The sequence below is a fragment of the Myotis lucifugus genome, unplaced genomic scaffold (genome assembly GCF_000147115.1).
Source record: "Myotis lucifugus unplaced genomic scaffold, Myoluc2.0 scaffold_223, whole genome shotgun sequence".
NCBI lineage: Eukaryota > Metazoa > Chordata > Mammalia > Chiroptera > Vespertilionidae > Myotis > Myotis lucifugus.
The window spans coordinates 1,283,103-1,303,486 of NW_005871271.1; the positions used below are offsets into that span (position 1 = coordinate 1,283,103).

General features: G+C 36.9%; 1 protein-coding gene across 5 annotated transcripts in view; it reads left to right on the top strand.

Moving 5' to 3' along the window:
• The window catches only part of MINDY3 (MINDY lysine 48 deubiquitinase 3), a 114,425-nt gene that overhangs the window by 86,436 nt on the left and 7,605 nt on the right, over window positions 1-20,384 (top strand). For all 5 annotated transcript variants that reach the window (XR_002831543.1, XM_006098218.3, XM_014463857.2 and 2 more), the window contains 2 exons: window positions 13,896-13,968; window positions 16,352-16,439. Coding sequence is in view for 4 of the 5 variants with exons in the window: in XM_006098218.3 (XP_006098280.1) it covers window positions 13,896-13,968; window positions 16,352-16,439 (161 nt within the window). In the remaining variant the exon portion in view is untranslated. The remainder of the gene's footprint in view (window positions 1-13,895; window positions 13,969-16,351; window positions 16,440-20,384) is intronic.

Genomic DNA, 20,384 nt, shown 5'->3' on the forward strand with positions numbered 1-20,384 from the left:
GTCCCTCCATACTGTCTCAAAGGGTAAGAAATCCTCTCTCTCTCTCTTTTTTTTTTTTTTTACAGCTGCATAGTATTCCATGGTGTAAATGTACCTCTGTTTTTTAATTCATTCATCCATTGATGGGCACTTGGGCTGTTTCCAGAATTTAGCTACTTTAAATAACACTGCTCTGAACATTGGGGTGCATATATTCTTTCTGATTGGTGTTACTAGCTTCTTAAGATATATTCCTAGAAATGGGATCACTGGGTCAAATGGCAGTTCCACTTTTAATTTTTTGAGGAAAATCCACAGTTTTCCATAGTGGTTGTACCAGTCTGCATTCCCACCAGCAGTGTACTAGGGTTCCTTTTTCTCCACATCCTCACCAGTACTTGTTTGTTGATTTGTTGATGGTAGCCATTATGGCAGGTGTGAGATGGTACCTCATTGTTGTTTTAATTTGCATCTCTCTGACGATTAGTGACTTAGAGCATTTTTTTCAGATATTTCTTGGCCATCTGTATGTCCTCTTTGAAGAAGTGTCTATTTAGGTCCTTCACCATTTTTCAATTACACTGTTTGTCTAACCCAGTGGTTCTCAACCTTCTAATGCCACAACCCTTTAATATAGTTCCTCATGTTGTGGTGACCCACAACCATAAAATTATTTTCATTGTGACTTCATAACTGTAATTTTGCTACTGTTATGAATCATAATGTAAATATCTGATATGCAGGATGTATTTTCATTGTTACAAATTATGTTCAGGGGGCTGAACATAATTAAAACATAGTGATTAATCACAAAAAACAATATGTGATTATATATGTGTTTTCTGATGGTCTTAGGCGACCTCTGTGAAAAGGGTCGTTCGACCCCCAAAGGGGTCGCAACCCACAGGTTGAGAACCACTGGTCTAACTGGTGTTGAGTTGTATGAGTTCTTTGTATATTTTTGAAATTAACCCCTTATCAGATGTATCATTGGCGAATGCGTTCTCCCATACAGTAGGTTTCCTTTTCATTTTGAGGCTGGTTTCTTTTGCTGTGCAAAAGCTTTTTATTTTGATGTAGTTCAGTTTGTTTATTTTTCCCTTTGTTTCTCTTGCCTTAGGTGATGTATCTGTGAAAATTCTGTTCTGTGAGGTATCTGATATTTTGCCTGCCTATGCTTTTTTCTAGCATTTTTATGGTTTCATGACTTCCATTTAAGTCTTTTATCCATTTTGAGTTTATTCTCGTGTGTGGTGTAAGTTGGTGGTCTAGTTTCAGTTTTTTTGTTTTGTTTTGTTTTGTTTTGCATAAACCTGCCCAATTTTCCCATCACCATTTATTGAACAGACTGTCTCTATTCTGTTCCATTGACATATGTGTGTTTATACCAATACTATACTGTTTTGATTACTATAGCTCTGTAATATAGTTCGAAAACAGGGGATGTGATGCCACCAGCTTTGTTCTTCTTTCTCAATATTACTTTGGATATTTGGGGTCTTTTGTGGTACCATACAAATGTTAAGATTGCTTGTTTTATTTCTGTGAAAAATGCCTTGAATCTTTATAGGGATTGCATTGAATCTGGAGATCTCTTTGGGTAATATGAACATTTTAACACAATTAAATCTTTCAGTCCATGAGCTTTCCATTTATTTGTGTCTTCTTTAATTTCTTTTATCAGTGTTTCATAGTTTTTAGTGTCCAGGTCTGTTATTCCCTTGGCTGACTTTATTCCTAGATATTTTATTCTTTTTTAAACAATGGTAAATGGGGTAGATTTTTATTTCTCTCTGATAGTTTATCAGTTTATAGAAATGCAAGAGATATTTGTATATTGATCTTATATACTGCAAGTTTTGAATTTGTTTATTCTAACAGGTGGTGTGTTTTTTTGGGTTTTTGTTTTTTTGGTAGAGTCTTCAGGCCTTCCTATCTATAATAATAAAAGCTTAATTTGCTAATTAGACCAGATATCCTTCCGGACGACCTTCCGGACAAAGCCGGAGCTGCGAGGGAAGCCTGGGTCCCAGGTGCCTGCTGGGGTCTAGAGGGAAGCCTGGGTCCTGGGTGCCTGCCGGCGGCTGGAGTAAAGCCTGGGTTCCGGGTGCCAGAGGGAAGCTGGTGCCAGCAGCTGGGGGAAAGAAGGCCTATTCTTGCACGAATTTCGTGCATCGGGCCTTTAATATATGATATTACTAGAGGCCCGGTGCACGAATTTGTGCATGGGTGAGGTCTAGCTGGCCCACTCCAATGGGGGCCGATTGGGGCCAGGCCAGTGGGGGAGAGGGGCCATAGGCAGTTGGCCAGTCAGCCTCACCCCTGATTGGGGTGGGGAGGCAATAAGGATGGGGCCGGCAAGGGCCGCGGGTTGTGGACTGGCCGGCCCTGGCCCTGATCTGGGTGGGGGGGCTGATCAGGGGCTGGGCCTACCCGGGGGAGGCGCCGCAGGAGGTTGGGGGTGCCGATAGGGGCCCTGATTGGGACAGTTGGCTGCCACAGTGCACATCATAGCGACTGGTTGTTCTGGTTGTTCCATTGTTCTGGTCACTTGGCTTTTATATATATAGACTAGTGTCCCAGTGCACAAAATTCATGCACATTAAAAGGGGATTAACTAGAGGAAATATTTTAATATTGCTATTTGTCCTTCCTCTATAATAGAAGTGTTAGAGATGAAAGAAAATTAGTAAAATGTATATGAAAATCTTCCTCCTGTCAGAGTCTTTGGCGCACCAGGGGACCCAGAGTCAAGTCCCCGCCCATCCACATGTGCCTCAAAATTGCGTGAGTTCCAGACGCGGCCAACCCCCACCCCCCCCCCCCCCATTGGGCTAGATCCAGACCCAGCTGGTCTCACTCTTGTCAAGCTCAGCTGGGCGGGGGGCATGGCCTGAGGTCCCCCAGTCTGGTGCCGGGGTCGGGGGATGGCCTCAGGTACCCTGGCCCGATTCCAGGGCAGGGGGTGCGGCCTGAGGTCTCCTGTCAAGCCCTGCTGGGCTGGGAGGGGGCATGGCCTGAGGTCCCCTGGTCTGGTGCCAAGGCGGGGGGTGCAGCCTGAGGTCCCTCATCAAGCCCTGCCGGATGGAGGGGCGAGGCCTGAGGTCCCCTGTCAAGCCTTGCCGGGTGGGGGGCATGGCCTGAGGTCATCTGTCAAGCCCTGCTTGGGGGGGCGTGGCTTGAGGTCCCCTAGCTTGGTGCCAAGGTGGGGGCGCAGCCTGAGGTGCTCCGGCCTGGCTCTGGGGCAGGGGGTGTGGCCTGAGGTTCCCCGTCAAGCTCTGCTGGATGGGGGGCACAGCCTGAGGTCCCCTATCAAGCCCCACGGTGAGGGAGGGTCGTGGCTTCAAGTCCCTGCTAATTGCTTGTTAAGGTTCATCATGGGAACTCGGCCTCTGCTATGGGTGCAGCCGTCTTGTGTTACAGAAACCCCACCTCTGCTGTGGGTGCTGCCATCTTTGTGGTGGAGTGATGGTCAATTGGCATATTCCCTCTTTATTATATAGGATGTCATTTTGCAAATGGGACAGTTTTACTTTTTCTTTCTGATTTAGATGCCTTTCATTGCCTTTTTTTCTTTGTCTTAACTGTTGTGGCTAGGACTTCCAATATTATGCTGAATAAAACTGTCAAGGGTGGACAGCCTTATCTTGTTCCTGATTTTAGAGTTTTGAAAAGCTTTCAGCTTTTCACCCTTGAGTGTAGTAATAGCTCTGGGTTTGTTATATATGGCCTTTATTATGTTGAGGTACATTCCCGCTATATCCACTTTGTTGAGAGTTTTTATCATAAACAAATGTGGAATTTTGTCAAATTCTTTTTCTGCTTCTAGTAAGAGGATCATTTTTATCCTTCATTTTGTTAATGTGCTGTATCATATGGATTGATTTGTTGATTTTGAACCATCTTTGCATTTCTGAAATAAATCACACTTGCCCATGGTGTATGCTTTTTTAAAACAATGTATTGTTAAATTTGGATTGTTAATATTTTGTTGAGGTTTTTTGCAACTATGTTCATTGGGATATTATCCTGTAATTTTCTTTTCTTATGGTATCCTCGTCTGTTTCTGGTATCAGGATAATGGTGCCCTCATAACATGAATTTGGAAGCGTTTTCTCCTCTTCTGTTCTGTTTTTTTGGAAGAGTTTGAGAAGGATTGGTATTAATTTTTCTTTAAATGTTTGGCAGAATATTCCAGTGAAGCCATCTGTTCCTGGACATTTGTTGGTTGGGAGGTATTTGATAACTGATTCAATCTCCTTACTAGCATATCTGTACTGATTTTCTATTTCTTCATGATTCAATTCTGGTAATTTGTGTGTTTCTAAGATTTATCTGATTCTTCTAGATCAGCAGTTCTCTACCTGTGGGTCGCGAACAGTGAAAATACATCCTGCATATCAGATATTTACATTACGATTCATAACAGTAGCAAAATTACAGTGATGAAGTAGCAACAAAAATAATTTTATGGTTGGGGGTCACCACAACATGAGGAACTGTATTAAAGGGTCGCAGCATTAGGAAGGATGAGAACCACTGTTCTAGATTGTCAGTTTTGTTGGTATATAATTATTCATGGTACTCATGATTTTTGTTGTGTCAGTTATATTGTCTGCTCTTTCATTTCTGATTTTATTATTATGAGTCTTCTTACTAGATGAGTCTAGCTAAAGGTTTATCAATTATACTTTTAAAATCCAACTCTTAAATTTCATTACTCTTTTCTATTGTCTCTATTATATCTATTTCTCTTCTGATCTTTTTTCTTTTCTTCCTTCTACTAATTTTGGATTCATTGTTCGTCTCTTTCTAGTTCCTTGACATAAATATCCTAACTTTACCCCTCAAAATTTGAATTTGACTATATATTCAACTTGATCAGTGAATTTTATATTTTCATGTTACTAATTTGTGTCCTTTTTTTCAGCTTATAGAATTATCTTTAGTATAGGGCAGGTCTCATTTTTAAAAATATCCTCAGCTTTAGTTTATCTCAAAAGTCTTTATGCCACCTTCATTTCTGAATGACAACTTACCTGGATAGAGAATTCTTAGTTGACAATTATTTGTTTTGAACACTTTGAATATATATTATCCCTGTCTCTCCAGGCCTGTTAGGTTTCTGCTGAGAAATCTGCTTATAGTGTTATCAGTATTCCCTTGTATGTGATGAATATTTTCTCTTTCTGCTTACAAAATTTTCTATTTGTCTTTGATTTGTGAGAGCTTGATAATGTTGTGGGGTCTCTGTATTGAATATCTTTGGGGATCTTTGAATCTCCTATACTTGGATGGTCATATCTCTCTCCAAATTTGGGAAGTTTTCATTCATTATTGCTTTAAGTAAGTTTTCTGTTCCTTTATCCCTCTTTTCCAAGACTCCTATAATACAGATATGCTTATTCTCTGTGGTCCCCCACAATTCATTTAGGTTTTCTTCACTCTTTATTTTTTACTGACTTAATAATATTCTGATATCTGCCCTCACAGATATTTTCTTCCGCCTGATTGAGTCTGCTGTTCAAGCTACCTATTGGGTTCTTAATTTCATTCACTGTATTCTTAACCTTGACAATTTCTGTTTAGTTCTTTATTATGATTTCTATTTACTATTTAAACTTCTCGTTTTGAAGTCCATTGGTAGTTATGTTGTTTTGACACCTTTGCATTTGTGTACTAATTATAATATAACTAAAGTATAATAGCTGAGTCACTTTAAAACCACATCATACGTTGAATTCCATTGTAAATACCATGTAGAAGTTTAAGTTGTTGGATCAATGAAGTCCATTGGAACTCTGAATGGACTCAGTTATCTTTATGAATATACTTTATTCTATCTTAAAACTTTTACTCTTGAAGATCTGCTCTTTTCATTTCTAAAAATTTGACTCACAAAACTTCTAGGAATAGTCATGTGCCACTTAACAATTGGGATGCATCCTGACAGTGTGTCATTAGGATATTTCTATTTTGTCCTTGTACAGTCATCATAGAGTGTACTTACACAACCCTGATGGGATAGCCTACTACTATAATTGTATATGCTATAATTTTCTATGACTGGCAGGGCAGTGGGTTTGTTTATAACAGCATCACCACAACATGAGTAACGTTGTGCTATGATGTTAGGACAGCTACAACATTACTAGGCAATAAGAATTCTTCAGCTCCATTAAAATCTATGGAACCACCATTGAATATGCTGTTGTATGGCACATGACAATATGTCTATTCTCTTAGTAGCAGTATAACTTTTAGTTCCTTTTAGGTCTATAAATCCATTTTCTTTTATATCAAATGAGAGTAATGAGACCTATTTCTTAAGAGTCAATCTGAAGATGAATAATGTTATAGAAAATACCCTGTCCAATGCTTAAAACATAGTAGATATCTATAAATGTCAATTCCTCTCTCTCTCCACCTCATTTTCATTGGTGCTTGTATTGCTGATTTGACTGAGTTGTTTTCTTCCACTATGCTTTTTCCATAACTTAATACACACACAAGTTTATTTGCTCTTGGATTTAATAATATTTTAAATGCTAGATAACATTTAATTCTAAATCTTTAGATAGGAAGTAAAATAGACTTACTACTGAATGAAATTAGCCCTAGAGTAAATCAGCAGCTTTGAGTCATTGCCATGTGAAGCACATTGAACTATATAATGGATGGTGACAAATTTACAATCATTCTCTTGCCACTTTGAATCCTCTGATAAAAAAAAAGAAAGAAATCATTTCTATTCCTAAATATATCCAATATATTTTGAGCTAAGGGCCAAACTTCTTCCTAAAGGATAGATTTCATAAACTATAATAACAAGTTAATATGAAAGTAAGATTGATGTTAATAGTGTTAAGATTCAAAGAAATGGTGTGATTATAATAAACCTAGATTAGTCAGCAAGCTATCATGAAGACCTGAGGAAGAATTGCATTGGCAAATGGAAGCTTAAAGAGAAGAAAGTGATATGTGTGTGTGTATGTGTGTGTATATATACATATATATATACATATATAAAGTTATAAATATATACATATATAAATATATATATATATACATATATAAAGTTATAAATATATATATATATATATATATAAAAATAAAATAAGTTGCTGGTTATTTCATGGTAGCGATTTATATGTATGAAATTGCCAGCAAAATATTTGACCTGAGTGAAAAGACAGGGCAGAAGAAAAATAATTTGTAGTGTTTGCTAGAGGCAAGAGGTTATTTGAATTTTATAAGAAGTATATTTCAGAGAATGAGTTGAGCAGTTTCCTGTGGCATACCCTCTTAAGGATTTATTTAAGGTTATATGTTTTTTTTCCTGCCATTTCAAACTCTGTTTGAGATGTCACCTTTTCTGTATCTCATATTCCAAAGGAGAGTACCACTTTGCAACTCTACAAAGACATATATAAGTGCTTGTTCTATTTCAGGATATGTTTCTACCCATACTAATATAAATTACAGTATGAGATGTAAAAGCCTTCCAGAATGGAATATTATAAGATGAAGTACTAGTATGTACGATGGCATGATGGAAAAGCTGTACATATTCCCAGAATTTCTAGTCAGGTCTTAATAGTGCTGCTTAATTTTTATTTGAAGTGCATGTCTAAGATATCAAACATACTCTTATCCCATGTAACTACCACATACGATTACAAAACCAAACATATGGTTTTCATGTGATCTGCTTTTTTAGATACCCCTACATTTGTGTCATTGGTGAAAATCTTAGAACTGAAATTAAAACTGAGTGAATGAGTTTCTTGAGAAAGGAAACATCTAAAGAAATGATCAAAAGATCTTAAATGATAATAATTTATTGAATAAAGGCATAAAGAAATGTCTTCAGAGCAAGGAATATTCACAGATAGGAGACCTGAACTTCTAAAAAGCTAATGTTATAACGCTGATTTAAAAAAATCCATCAGGAGTGCAAAGGTACTAAAACTAAGGTTTTCAAAGTAGGATACAATTGTCATAAACAATAGGTTTGTTTGCTTTTTGCAAAATAAAAATTGTAAAATATTTTTTAATTGATTTCAGAGAGAAAGGGAGAGAGAGAGAGAGAGAGAGAGAGAGAGAGAGAGAGAGAGAAAGAGAAAGAGAGAGAAAGAGAAACATCAATGGTACGAGAGGATCACTGATTGGCTGCCTCCTACATGCCCTCTACTGGAGCCCACAACCCAGGCATGTGCCCTTGACTGGAACCCTTCAGTCCATAGGCCAACACTCTATCTACTGAGCCAAACCAGCTAGGGCACAAAATTTTTCTTTTTTATCATTAATGAGATAGCAGGCTTGTACTATTCATTTTCTTCTACCAATTTACAAGGGAAGTTAGAATTTCTTATATTACCAATACTAAAAGTATAACCAGTGGCAATTTTTCAGAATTGAGTCCTCATAGATACTGTACATATGAAAATAAATTTGCTCTGTTTTTACTAGAGAAAGAAAATTATTGATTGAATAAAATGGTTTTCATCTATATAGTTTTGTGTGACAACTTAGCAGCACTATAAGCTGAATTAAGAAGAAAGCATTAAAACTTGTTCAGCCACCTTGGAAAAAGTATCTCCTTCTATATATTACTTATCATGGAGAAAATAAACAGCACTTTTTCATCTGTATATCACTGTTATGGTTTAGCTCTATATAGTTCACTCTAAGAAGGAGGATTAAAAATAAAATTTTCCATTTTTAGTCTATTTAGTTACTCAGAAACTAATCTGTTAATCTAATTTTATTTTTTCCCCAAACATATATTTTCTTCTTTCAAGATTTAAACAAATCAGGCTTTCTCAGAACACTTAATATACTTACCGTTCTTACAAGCTTCTGGGTAACCGTTCCACTTTCTGTTTAGCAGAGGCTGCTATGGGGACAGTTGTTCTTTGTCACCCTCTTCAGAATATTTGTAGAATAATTGACCTAGAGGGAAGCTGAAGAAAAGAGAATTTGAGTTCTGGTACCCATGAATATTTTTGTGCTTAATGGCTCCTGCCCTGGCTGCTACTCATGTGTTTGATAGTTAGGTATACCCGTTTAGCACTGTTAGCACTATGCTTTAGGTATGTTATGAATTAAATGGACTTGTGCAGGCTAATCACTACTTATAGCATTGACACTATGAAACTACATTTTTCAGTGTTCTAAACAGGTGATTTATTAATGACCTTTTGAAACATAACCCTGATTTATAAATGTGGGCCTGTTTAAAAATAATAATTATGTCTGGCTTTACATGGAACGTACAGTTTATAAAGCACTTTACCTGTATGGTCTCATTAAAACCTTCCTTAAACCTAGGAGATAGGCAGGGATTATCATTACCATTTTGTTCTTAAGAAAACCAGTCTTGTGGCAGTTTGTGAATTCTTGAGAGCTGGAAGCACTCCAGTTGGTATTGGAAGCCTGGATTCAAATACCACCTCTGGTACTCATTAACTGTGTGATGTTAGGCAAGTTCATAACCTTAGTTTTCTCAGCTGTGAAATGGATTTAATATCTATATGATTATTCAAATACTCAATAACTTGACCATATTGTTGTTTTATAAAAAATTCAAAAATGTGTGACATAGAGCTTATTCAGTAATGTCCAAAGCCACAGGATTCTACATAGATGGAATTTGAAATAGACACAGGTTTTCACACTACATCTAATGGGTTTTTAAAATTTGCTTTCTTTTTTCTCTTTTATACTCTCCCCCTGGTAGAATTACATATAAAGAGGCAACCCTACTAGTATTTGAGCCAGGAATACATAGTTTGATTTAAAAGGAGCCCCTTAAATACTATTTTTAAAGTGGCTAAAATATAGTGAGAGCCATGTTTTGTCTGAATGATTTCATTGTACTGTATTTTTTAATCTTTAAGAATAAGTTTACACTCTGGCTGGTGTGGCTCAGTTATTGGAGTGTCAGCCTGCACACCAAAGGATTGCAGGTTTGATTTCTGGCCCTGGTCGGGGCATGTGCAGGAGGCAACCAATCGATGTGTGTCTCTCACATCAATGTTTCTCTCCCCCTCTGCCTCCCTTCCTCCCTTCTACTATCTCTGCAAATCAATGGAAAAATAAATACTCAGGTGAGGATTAACAACAACAAGAATAATTCTACTTATAGATTGTTTCAATTATAGCAATCCTTAGATATTATCTAGAAATTGCCTTTTGTTTAACTCAGTCTTTTCTGTTCCTTTTAAATGATACATCTCTTTCTCTACTCTTTTATTTATTTATTTCTGTATTGATTAAGGTATTACATATGTGTCCTTATCCTCCCATTGCCCCCTCCCCCCCCCCCCCACTCATGCCCTCACCTCCCTGTTGTCTGTGTCCATTGGTTGGGCTTATATGCTGCATACAAGTCCTTTGGGTGATCTCTCCCCCTTACCCCCACCTTCTCCTACCTTCCCTCTGAGGTTTGACGGTCTGTTCGATGCTTCTCTGTCTTTGGATCTGTTTTTGTTCATCAGTTTATGTTGTTCATTATATTCCACAAATGAGTGAGATCATGTGATATTTATCTTTCTCTGACGCTTATTTCGCTTAGCATAATGCTCTCCAGTTCCATTCTATACTTTTGCTGCTTCCCTTTCCTCCCTTTTCACTGCCTTTCTTCATCTTGCTGTAATGTTGTCATTACTGTTTCTTTCATGTTGTTCCTACCATAGTTTTTCTGTATCTTGCCACCATTTTTTGTTTGTTTTGCAAATTTTCCATCACATGATAGAAGTAGTTCTACAACACAGGCAATAAATTACTTCTTTCTGAACTTCATATGTTCAATTCACAAAACTGTTTTTTTTAAAAACTATGGTGCCTGAACAGAGTAGTTTGTTGAAACTTGAAGTGAGGACTAGCTTGAATAATTAAATGTAACAAATGTTATTGAGCAGGTACTTGTGCCAGGCACCGTGCTAGGCCCTGGGCACTATCTAGTTTAGGCTGCTACTGGACAATCAAGTATATACCACTTAGAAGCTTATGGAATCCCTGCCATTAAGGAGCTCCTCATCAATTGGGAGCCAGCTGAGCAAACGGCAAAGAAACCAAGGAAAGCTAAAATATGAAAATATCTTAACTTTGCCTAGGGGCAAAAATCACGTATATGTTATTAAAATTTTAAAATAATAGGTAAAGTATAATACAACATTTAGTAAATATATAACAACTATTAATTATTTGACTAAAGTGGCATTAAGTTCTCCCTAACTAGCTCTTGGTTTTCTTTTCTATTCCCAAGAAGCTTTACTCTCTCTCACTTACAGTGGTTTGGAAATGTTACAGTCTCAAATGTTTCTCCCCTTTCCCCCAGCCAATTCACAGGCTGTGTCTTGCCCTTTGTTAATTCCTGACATTTGCTTTCTTCCTGCAGCACCCAGTTTAGCTAGTGTCCCAGTTAAAACGGATCTGACAGGCTCCCCCTTCAGGCTGTTCCTTATATTCCCTAATCTTTCAGAATGGAACCCATGACTGGTACTTCTTTCTCTGTAAAATAGAACTCTGATTTCTGCACAATTATGAAATGGTTCTTTTACCCAGGAAGTTACAAACTCACCTAACTAATTTTCATCACTACTCCTTGCACTGAGCTATTTCTACTCTCAACCTCTAGGAGGTTGGCACTTTTTGCAATCTGTTTGCTTGTTTAAAAACACACCAAAAAACCTATTTTTAAACATACAGCTTTTTCCTCTTTTTCAAATGTTTTAAAACAATTTAACTGTATCCTAATATTTACACAGTCCTTGCTTACCATCACAATTGCTGTGCCTCCTTTAGTTCTCCCCATTGCAGAACCCCCATTCCTCTAAGCTTACGCTTATAAAAGTCCTTTTTATATTAATGTATTTAAGTTCTTACCCAGGCATTCAAGTTCTACTTTTTCTTTTAGTGCTTTTTTGGTGTGCTGACTAGTCAACCAATTGAATTCTCCTAGATCTCCTCTGCTGTTTTTTACTGTGTGTTGAGGTCTTTATCATCATTGTGTCTGTATTTCCATATCTCTAATGAATCAGTTGACTAAATACTAGTTTCATCTGGTTTTAGACTTAATGATTCTGTTCTTTTTCAAGAATTGTATCAAGAATTTTTCTTGATAGGAATGATTAAAGAATAAAGTAATGCCAAAATAAATGTTTCAAAGAGATAAGCAGTTTCCAGATCTCCTCTTTCAATTGTGGGTAAAGTCTTTGAGGTATTGAGAAAATTATATTACAATCTCTGGTTTTAAAATACTGTATGTACAAAATGTAAAGTCACTGACTTATTATAGTTATTGTACTCCAGAAAGTGTTTACAAGTTGTAAATCTCATACATACCTTAGAAATGTGTTGGGATATTTAAGCTTGAGGTCGTGTTTGAGTTAAGAAGAGCACTTTGTTGTTTTCCTAGCTGTTGTTTGTGTCTTTATCCAACCAATTAGCTCTTTCTAGGGGAGAGGGGACTGAGTCTCGGACTATGGCAAGAATAGATAAGGCTCTGCCATTCACTGCTCCTGGAGATCAGGATAATTCCACTGCTTTTGTCAAGTCAAATGGATCCACATGATAGCCCACAAGCACAGAAACCGTTGTAGATAATTGTTCCTGCTTGCTAGTGGCCAAATGAAGACTGTTTTGCATTCAGAGATGCTGAACTTTTGGCTGTGACTTAACTAAGCAAAACAAGTATTTTTTTTCCTACATTTCAAACTCATCAAAATTAGGCTTATAGAGAATAAGTTCTTTATTTGCTCTACCTCAAACTACTGGTAACTTGACAAATTGGAATTATTCTAAACCTTCACTTTTTAAAATTCATTTAATTACCCTAAATGAATATTACCTAGCCTTTTAGTCAAGGTCAGTCTATCTTCAAATGGATAAGCATCTGCTTATGAAGTTTAAGAAAACACCATTTTGAAATCATAACTACTTTATTCCTTTCTGATAGAGATAGAGGACATGCCACATCCTGAAAGCAGCTACACTTTATTCTGTTATTTGATTGTGGAAGCAGGGCTTTTGGACATCTTGTTCTCCATGACATGATTTTTTTTTAAAGTGTCTAATCCCCTGAAAAGGATATTGTGTTAGAAGTTTATTTAAAGCTGAGACAGTCTTCAGGAATGAGTAAATGGGTAGAAGAACTCAGGCACTGTACATTTAAGGGAATAAGCAACTTGTTTGTTTAAAACTACTGTTATTTCACACTGTTCTGCAAGCTTTTTGTGTGTGTCACATTCTATTGCATCATTAGAGTTTGAGCCATTTGCTAGTGCTCTTTCCTTATCAAGCCCAAGAAAAGGATTTTCCTTAAGCTAGTCTTTATCAACATTTGATCTACTTTGCACTTCAACTTTTAATTTTTTCCCATTAAATCTACAGCTTTTATTTAAATCAAGGCTGTTATAAGGATATCTTTTCTTCTTATATTGTCAGTTTTCTAAATATCAGTGAAACATTAACATTCTTCAAAAAGTTAAATAACATTGTGATGAAAGGAATATATTGAAGATAAAGAATTATTTTAACTTGATTTCTTAAAGGAAATTTAAAGGTTTACATTGTTTGTTGAAAGATAGACCTAATTACTAAATATTTGTTATAAGTAGAAACAAACTTCTATCATTTAAATTTCTAAGCCTGTTTCAAGAAGCAATTTGGCTTTAAGGTTTCCTTCAAGTTCTCAGAAACTAACCTTGAAAATAAATCTTTACCTATGTGCCCCAGAAAACTAATATAAGAGAATGTCTAATAATAATAGGCATTGTACCTAAATAACCTTAATAAGCTGTTCTTAACTCTTTACATACATTTTATATGATTTTTCACTGGAATATGATCAGTAGTAATAGCATTTCTTGAAGTAAACTCATAATCCAGGTTGTTTCATTTCCCCCCAGAAAATGGATTCATATCTGATTCACTTCTAGAAGATGTGATGAAAGCATTGGACCTTGTTTCAGATCCTGAATAGTAAGTAAATAGGAAGTATTATTTAACCAACTCAAAAATTCCATTTAATTTAAAATATACACAGTTTTGCTTTTTAAAAAAATCTAAACCTGCATATATGAAGCATAGTACTTTATATAAAGCAAAGATTTAGGAATAAATCAGACTAATCAGTATTATAGTACAAACTTGATATACTAAAAATGAACTTTCCTTCCCACTATTCCTACTACGTACTTATCCTGCTGAAAATGTGCTAAAATATAAATGTCATTTTTTTTAACAAACTAAATATGTCTTTTTCTCACTGAAACCTTTTCCATTTAAAAAAATTTTTGCCCATATCTTTAGTAGCTTCAGTGAAAGTCGTGATAGGTCTGTATAATGTCTATATTGCTAGCCCTTGAACATCTCTATGTGATTAACCAGTTAACTGCCACACGTCCAAAACGGAAACCATCATTGCATCTGTAGGCGCTTGTGGCATACAAAGGGTTAAACTAATTGAGCCAAAACCTTGTAAGAGACACAGAATATCACAGAATATAATTTTTCAGTACTGAAAGTATCAAAGTATTGACTAACAATATTATGTCACTGTCTTCAGTCTCAGTTATATTTGCACATTTGCTGCATCTATCACTTCTTCCATAAATTTGGGATCTTTATTATGCATGAGCACAAAGTGCTTCTTCTTAAGTGGATACATATCTTGATCAAATATGGAAATAAAATAAAGATCACCTATGATGTACACTAACTTTTGTTTTACCTGCACAAGTTGTTTTCCTTCTGAAAAAAATTTTTTGGCAATGAACAAACTTTAGCTTACAAAACATTTAAGGAAAGGATTCAGAAAAAACAGTGTAAAATATATTGATGCACATAGTTTTTAAAACTTGACCATATTTTGTTTTTAAATAAATCAGGTGTGTTTTCTTTGAAAGTATGAAATGCATATGTACATTTACAAACTAATCACATCTGATTTAATATCTGCATCTTACTACTTATAGCTATGATACCCATTCCTAACAGACATAATTGCTGTTTCCAACTTAAAAGAATTGAACTAGTCCAATAAATGGAAAAATAGTAATTAATGTATTTCCTCTAAACTGATTTCCAAATGGAGATCATCTTTTTTTCATTGTCTTAATTTGCAAAAGAGAATTGAACTCAGGTATTTTTGGTTACTGATAATTCTTACAACAGGAAGGAGGAAAAAAAGTGATTTTTTTTCAATTTTTACATAGATGATTTAATTGTTCTTCTGGAAGGAGGAAAAAAAGTGATTTTTTTTCAATTTTTACATAGATGATTTAATTGTTCTTCTTTCCTTAAAATACATAGCATAGACTCAGTTATTCACTCTGTATTTTGGTATGGTTTATAATACATAATGGCCCATAAATTAACAGTGCAAATTTAGGATTAATAAATTAGATGAATTATATACAGTGTGACCTTACCTTCATTTGTTTCATGTCATAACCTCCTGCTCTTACTCAGATACAGTGTGACCTTACCTTCATTTGTTTCATGTCATAACCTCCTGCTCTTACTCAGACCCTTTAAAATGTCACATCCTTTGCATGTTTAATAATAAGGCGTATTTAACTTGGCATTTATAGTTTGGGAAATAACATGGAGATTAAAAAATTTCTTTTCAGAAAGTTTTCATTTTAAAAACCCTTCCAACTGCAGTCTGCTTTTTTCTCTGCCTTCTTTTTAATCACACATAATACTTTTCACCAGCCGTGGCTACACCTACATGGTAAGAGCTGTGCAAAGCACTATCTAGTTTAGGCTGCTACTGGACAATCAAGTATATACCACTTATAATTCACGATACCTTAGCTCTTTGAGAATTATCTTACCTTTTTAAACTTCAAGTTACATTGCCTAAGAATTTTAAGCTTCCACCTCAATTGGTTCTGGAAAGCTTTTTAGGAGATGTTTTTGATGCACCATTTCCTTTTGACCCTGTTTCTTTTTCTCCTTGAGCTTAAAATAAACATTTTTAAGTTAAATGCCTCATTTGATTGTTAAATTTAGGCATACCTATGAAGCAAAGAGAATTTGCCTTTGGGGGATTATAAGTCTGTGCTTAGAAGCCTAAATTTTCAAATTGCTTTACCTAATAAGGAACAGTATTCCAAAGTCATCGTCATAATTTAAATTCTAAATAGTAACAGATTACTCTGGTTTAAAAATAACCAAGTTTTGGCAAATCAGATGTCATTCCGTGTATTTGTCATTAAAAGGCTAAAAAGAACAGTTCTTAAGATTTTTGGCAGTCAGCGTGTTATAGTACCAGTAATTTAATCATGAAAGAAGCAAAATAAGCTTTTTTTCCTTTGTTACCCACTGTTTTTTGTTTTTGTTTTCTCTCTCCCTGCAGTATAAATCTCATGAAGAATAAATTAGATCCAGAAGGATTAGGAATCATACTATTGGGTCCATTTCTTCAAGAATTTTTTCCTGATCAGGTAATGTAATTGAAGAAATGTTTTGTCCTATTGGGATGATCATCTGTGATTGTTTTAGCACTTTTCTTACTCACTTAAAATGTTCTAACATGTAGATATGAGACTAAAAAAGCAGTATTGTGTAAATACTTTGCTGTTACAGAGAGGATTGAAGGGTATGTATGTGCCAGTATAGTAATACAGAACTTTGAGGTAGAGGACCAGTGGAATATAGTGTATAGTCCAATATGTACACGTAATGATACTGTTTTTATAAAGAAAGGACAAAATTCGGAAGTATGGGGAGTAAAAAGAGAAAGATCTTTATCCATTCCCACCCCTGTTTTCCTTCTCTTAGGTAACTAATGTCAATAGATTGGTATGTATCTTTTTAGAAGTTTCTAAATACTAGAAAGAAGGTAAAGGAGCCTATATGAAGTGAGAGTACTGCTAGTGAACCTAAGTTCCAGGAGACTTTTAGGTGAGTCGAAGAAAAACCTTTGAGTGGAGCTATGCTGTTTCATGTTGGGACATGTCTTCCATTAGGCTCCAATAGCTTCTCAGTTAATAAGAAACTATGCTACTCTCAATACTCTTTTAGGTTATGTCTGTGTCCTTGGAAAGCCAATTCTACAGCCTACATTTGTCTTTTGTGTTTCTTATTTTGAAAAAATATATTTTATTGATTTTTTACAGAGAGGAAGGGAGAGGGATAGAGAGTTAGAAACATCAATGAGAGAGAAACATCGATCAGCTACCTCCTGCACACCCCCCACTGGGGATGTGCCCGCAACCAAGGTACATGTCCTTGACTGGAATGGAACCTGGGACCCTTCAGTCCACAGGCCGATGCTCTATCCACTGAGCCAAACCGGTCAGGGCGTGTTTCTTATTTAAGTGGAGGAGTTACCATAAACCAAATTATTTAGCTAGGTACATTGTGATCATTTCATTAGATATCAGCATAGTTTAAAGTTCATTGTTTCTATTCTACCTCTATTATAAAAGAGATGTGTTGTCAAGTAGAAAATATCCAAAATTTATAAAGAACTCATACAACTCAACACCTAACAAATAATTCAATTAAAAAATGGGTAGAGGACCAATAAGACATATAAATGCCAACAGATATATGAAAAGATGCTCAACTTCACCAGCTATTAGGGAAATACAAATCAAAACTACAATGAGATACCACCTCACACCTGTTAGGAATGGCTGTTATCAACAAGACAGGAAATAAGTGTTGGAGAGGGTGTGGAGAGAGGGTGTGGAGAAAAGGAACCATCATTCACGGCTGGTGGAAATGTAAACTGGTACAGACACTATGGAACAGTATGAAGGTTCCTCAAAAAATTAAGAATAGAGTTAACTATATGACCTAGCAGTCCCTCTTATGGGTATCTCCCCCCAGAAGTTGAAAACATTTATTTGCAAAGATATGTGCACCCCTATGTGCATTGCAGCATCATGATTCATGCTGGTCAAGACACGGAAACAATCAAAGTGTCTTTCGATAGATAATTGGGTAAAGAAGATGTGGTGCATATACAATTGAATACTACTCAGCCATAAGAAAAGATGAAATATGGATGGACCTTGAGAATATCATGCTAAATGAAATAAGTCAGTCAGAAAAAGCTAAGAACCATTTGATTTCACTCATGTGGGATATAAAACTGAAAGTCATAATCACAGACAACAGTATGCTGGTTAATAGAGGGAAGTGGGGTGGTGGGATAGTAAAAGGTTAAGGGTACCAAATATATGGTGGTACCCTATATGATTTGACTTTGGTGGGCATACAATGCAATATACCGATCATGTATCATAGAAATGTACACTTGAAATATATATTATCTTCTTAACCAGCTAGAGGCCCGGTGCACAAAAATTTGTGCACTTGGGGGCCATGGGGGGGGGGGTCCCTCAGCCCGGCCTGTGCCCTCTCGCAGTCTGGGACCCCTCGGGGGATGACCACTTGCTGGCTTAGGCCTGCTCCCCGGGGGGATTGGGCCCAAGCTGGCAATCAGACATCCCTCTGGCAGCCCGGAAGCCCTCGGGGGATGTCCACTTGCCAGCGGGGAGCAGGCCTAAGCTGAAGTCTGACATCCTTAGCGCTGCTGAGGAGGCGGGAGAGGCTCCCACCACCACCACTGTACTGGCAGCCATCAGTCTGGCTTGTGGCTGAGCAGAGCTCCCCCTGTGGGAGCTCACTGACCACCAGGGGGCAGCTCCTGCATTGAGCATCTGCCCCCTGGTGTTCAGCGTGTGTCATAGTGATCAGTCATTCCCATTCATTCTGCGGTTAGGGTCAGTTTGCATATTACCCTTTTATTATATAGGATAGAGGCCTGGTGCATGGTTGGGGGCTGGCTGGTTTGCCCTGAAGGGTATCCCAGATCAGGGTAGGAGTCCCACTGGGGTGCCTGGCCAGCCTGGGTGAGGGGCTGATGGCTGTTTGCAGCTGGTCACACCCCCTTCAGGGTGGGGGTCCCCACTGGGGTGCCTGGCCAGCCTGGGTGAGGGCTGAGGGCCATTTTCAGCCTGGCCAAGCCCGTCAGCGAAGGAAGCTCCCAGCCTCTCCTTTCTTTCTTTTTGTTTTTTTTTATTCTGGGATTTATTTACCTTCTATAATTGAAACTTTGTTGCCTTCAGTGGAGCTGAGAGCTGGCTCCTGCTTGCTCCAGCTCCGTGGCCACAGCTGGCTGAAAGCAGGTATCTGGGGTTTATTTACCTTCTATAATTGCAACTTTGTTGCTTTGAGTGGAGCTCACAGCCAGGCCGCAGCAGGGGGGAAGCTTGGCTTCCTCCATCACTGGAGCAAGCAAGCCTCCTGCTCGCTCCAGCTCTGTGGCTGCCGGCTGCCATCTTGGTTGGGTTATTTGCATACATTCGCGCTGATTGGCCGGTGGGCGTGGCTTAAGGCATAGCGAAGGTACGGTCAATTTGCATGTTTGTCTTTTATTAGATTAGATGCCTCCCCAATAAATTTAAATTAAAAAAAAGAAAAATAACAGTGATAGGATGAAAATGTCAAGATAAAATTATTAAATTTCAAGATATAATTGTTAATTTGAGGTCTCAGATTTAAATTATCTTTAACAGTAAACAATATTATTAACATTGTTTTTTAGAGATCTTTTTTTTTTTTAATTGCTAAAAGCATCACAAAGGGTATTACATATGTGTCCTTTCCCTCCCCCCCCCCCCGCCCTTGACAATCCCCTGGCCTCCCCTACCCCCCAGTGTCTTATGTCCATTAGTTATGCTTATATGCATGCATACAAGTCCTTTGGTTGATCTCTTACCCCCCTCCCTTCTGCCCCCCAACCCTCCCTGGCCTTCCCGCTGCAGTTTGACAATCAGTTTGAGGCAGCTCTGCCTCTGTGTCTATTATTGTTCAAAAGTTTGTAATGGTCTTTATTATCCATGAATGAGTGAGATCATGTGGTATTTTTCCTTCATTGACTGGCTTATTTCACTTAGCATAATGCTCTCCAGTTCCATCCATGCTGTTGCAAATCTTGGTAATTAAAAAAGAAAAAGGAACCCATATTTTTAAAACTGGTATCTGTTATGGTTACTGTGAGTAAAGAAAGTGAGGTAAAATTCAAAAAGTAACTAAGGATTTCACAATATAGCTATTAGACTTTTAAACTTTTTTTGTAAATGCTTTATGAAAAAATAGATTCTTTTTTCTGATATTGTTAGCAAGACTCTTGGATTGTGATGCCATTTGTTCATACTCCAACTGCTGGGGTTTTTTTTTTTAAGTTATTTTTTGGAATCTAATACTGTGTTTTAGATATCTTAATAAATGTTTAATAAATTTTAGCATTTTAAACTTTTTTGAGACAATGATATTAATTTTAATTTTAATTTATTTCAAGGCTGCTGTCAGAACATTTTAGAGAAATTACATGATACTGCTTATAATTATTCTAAGAACTTAATAGTTCAAGA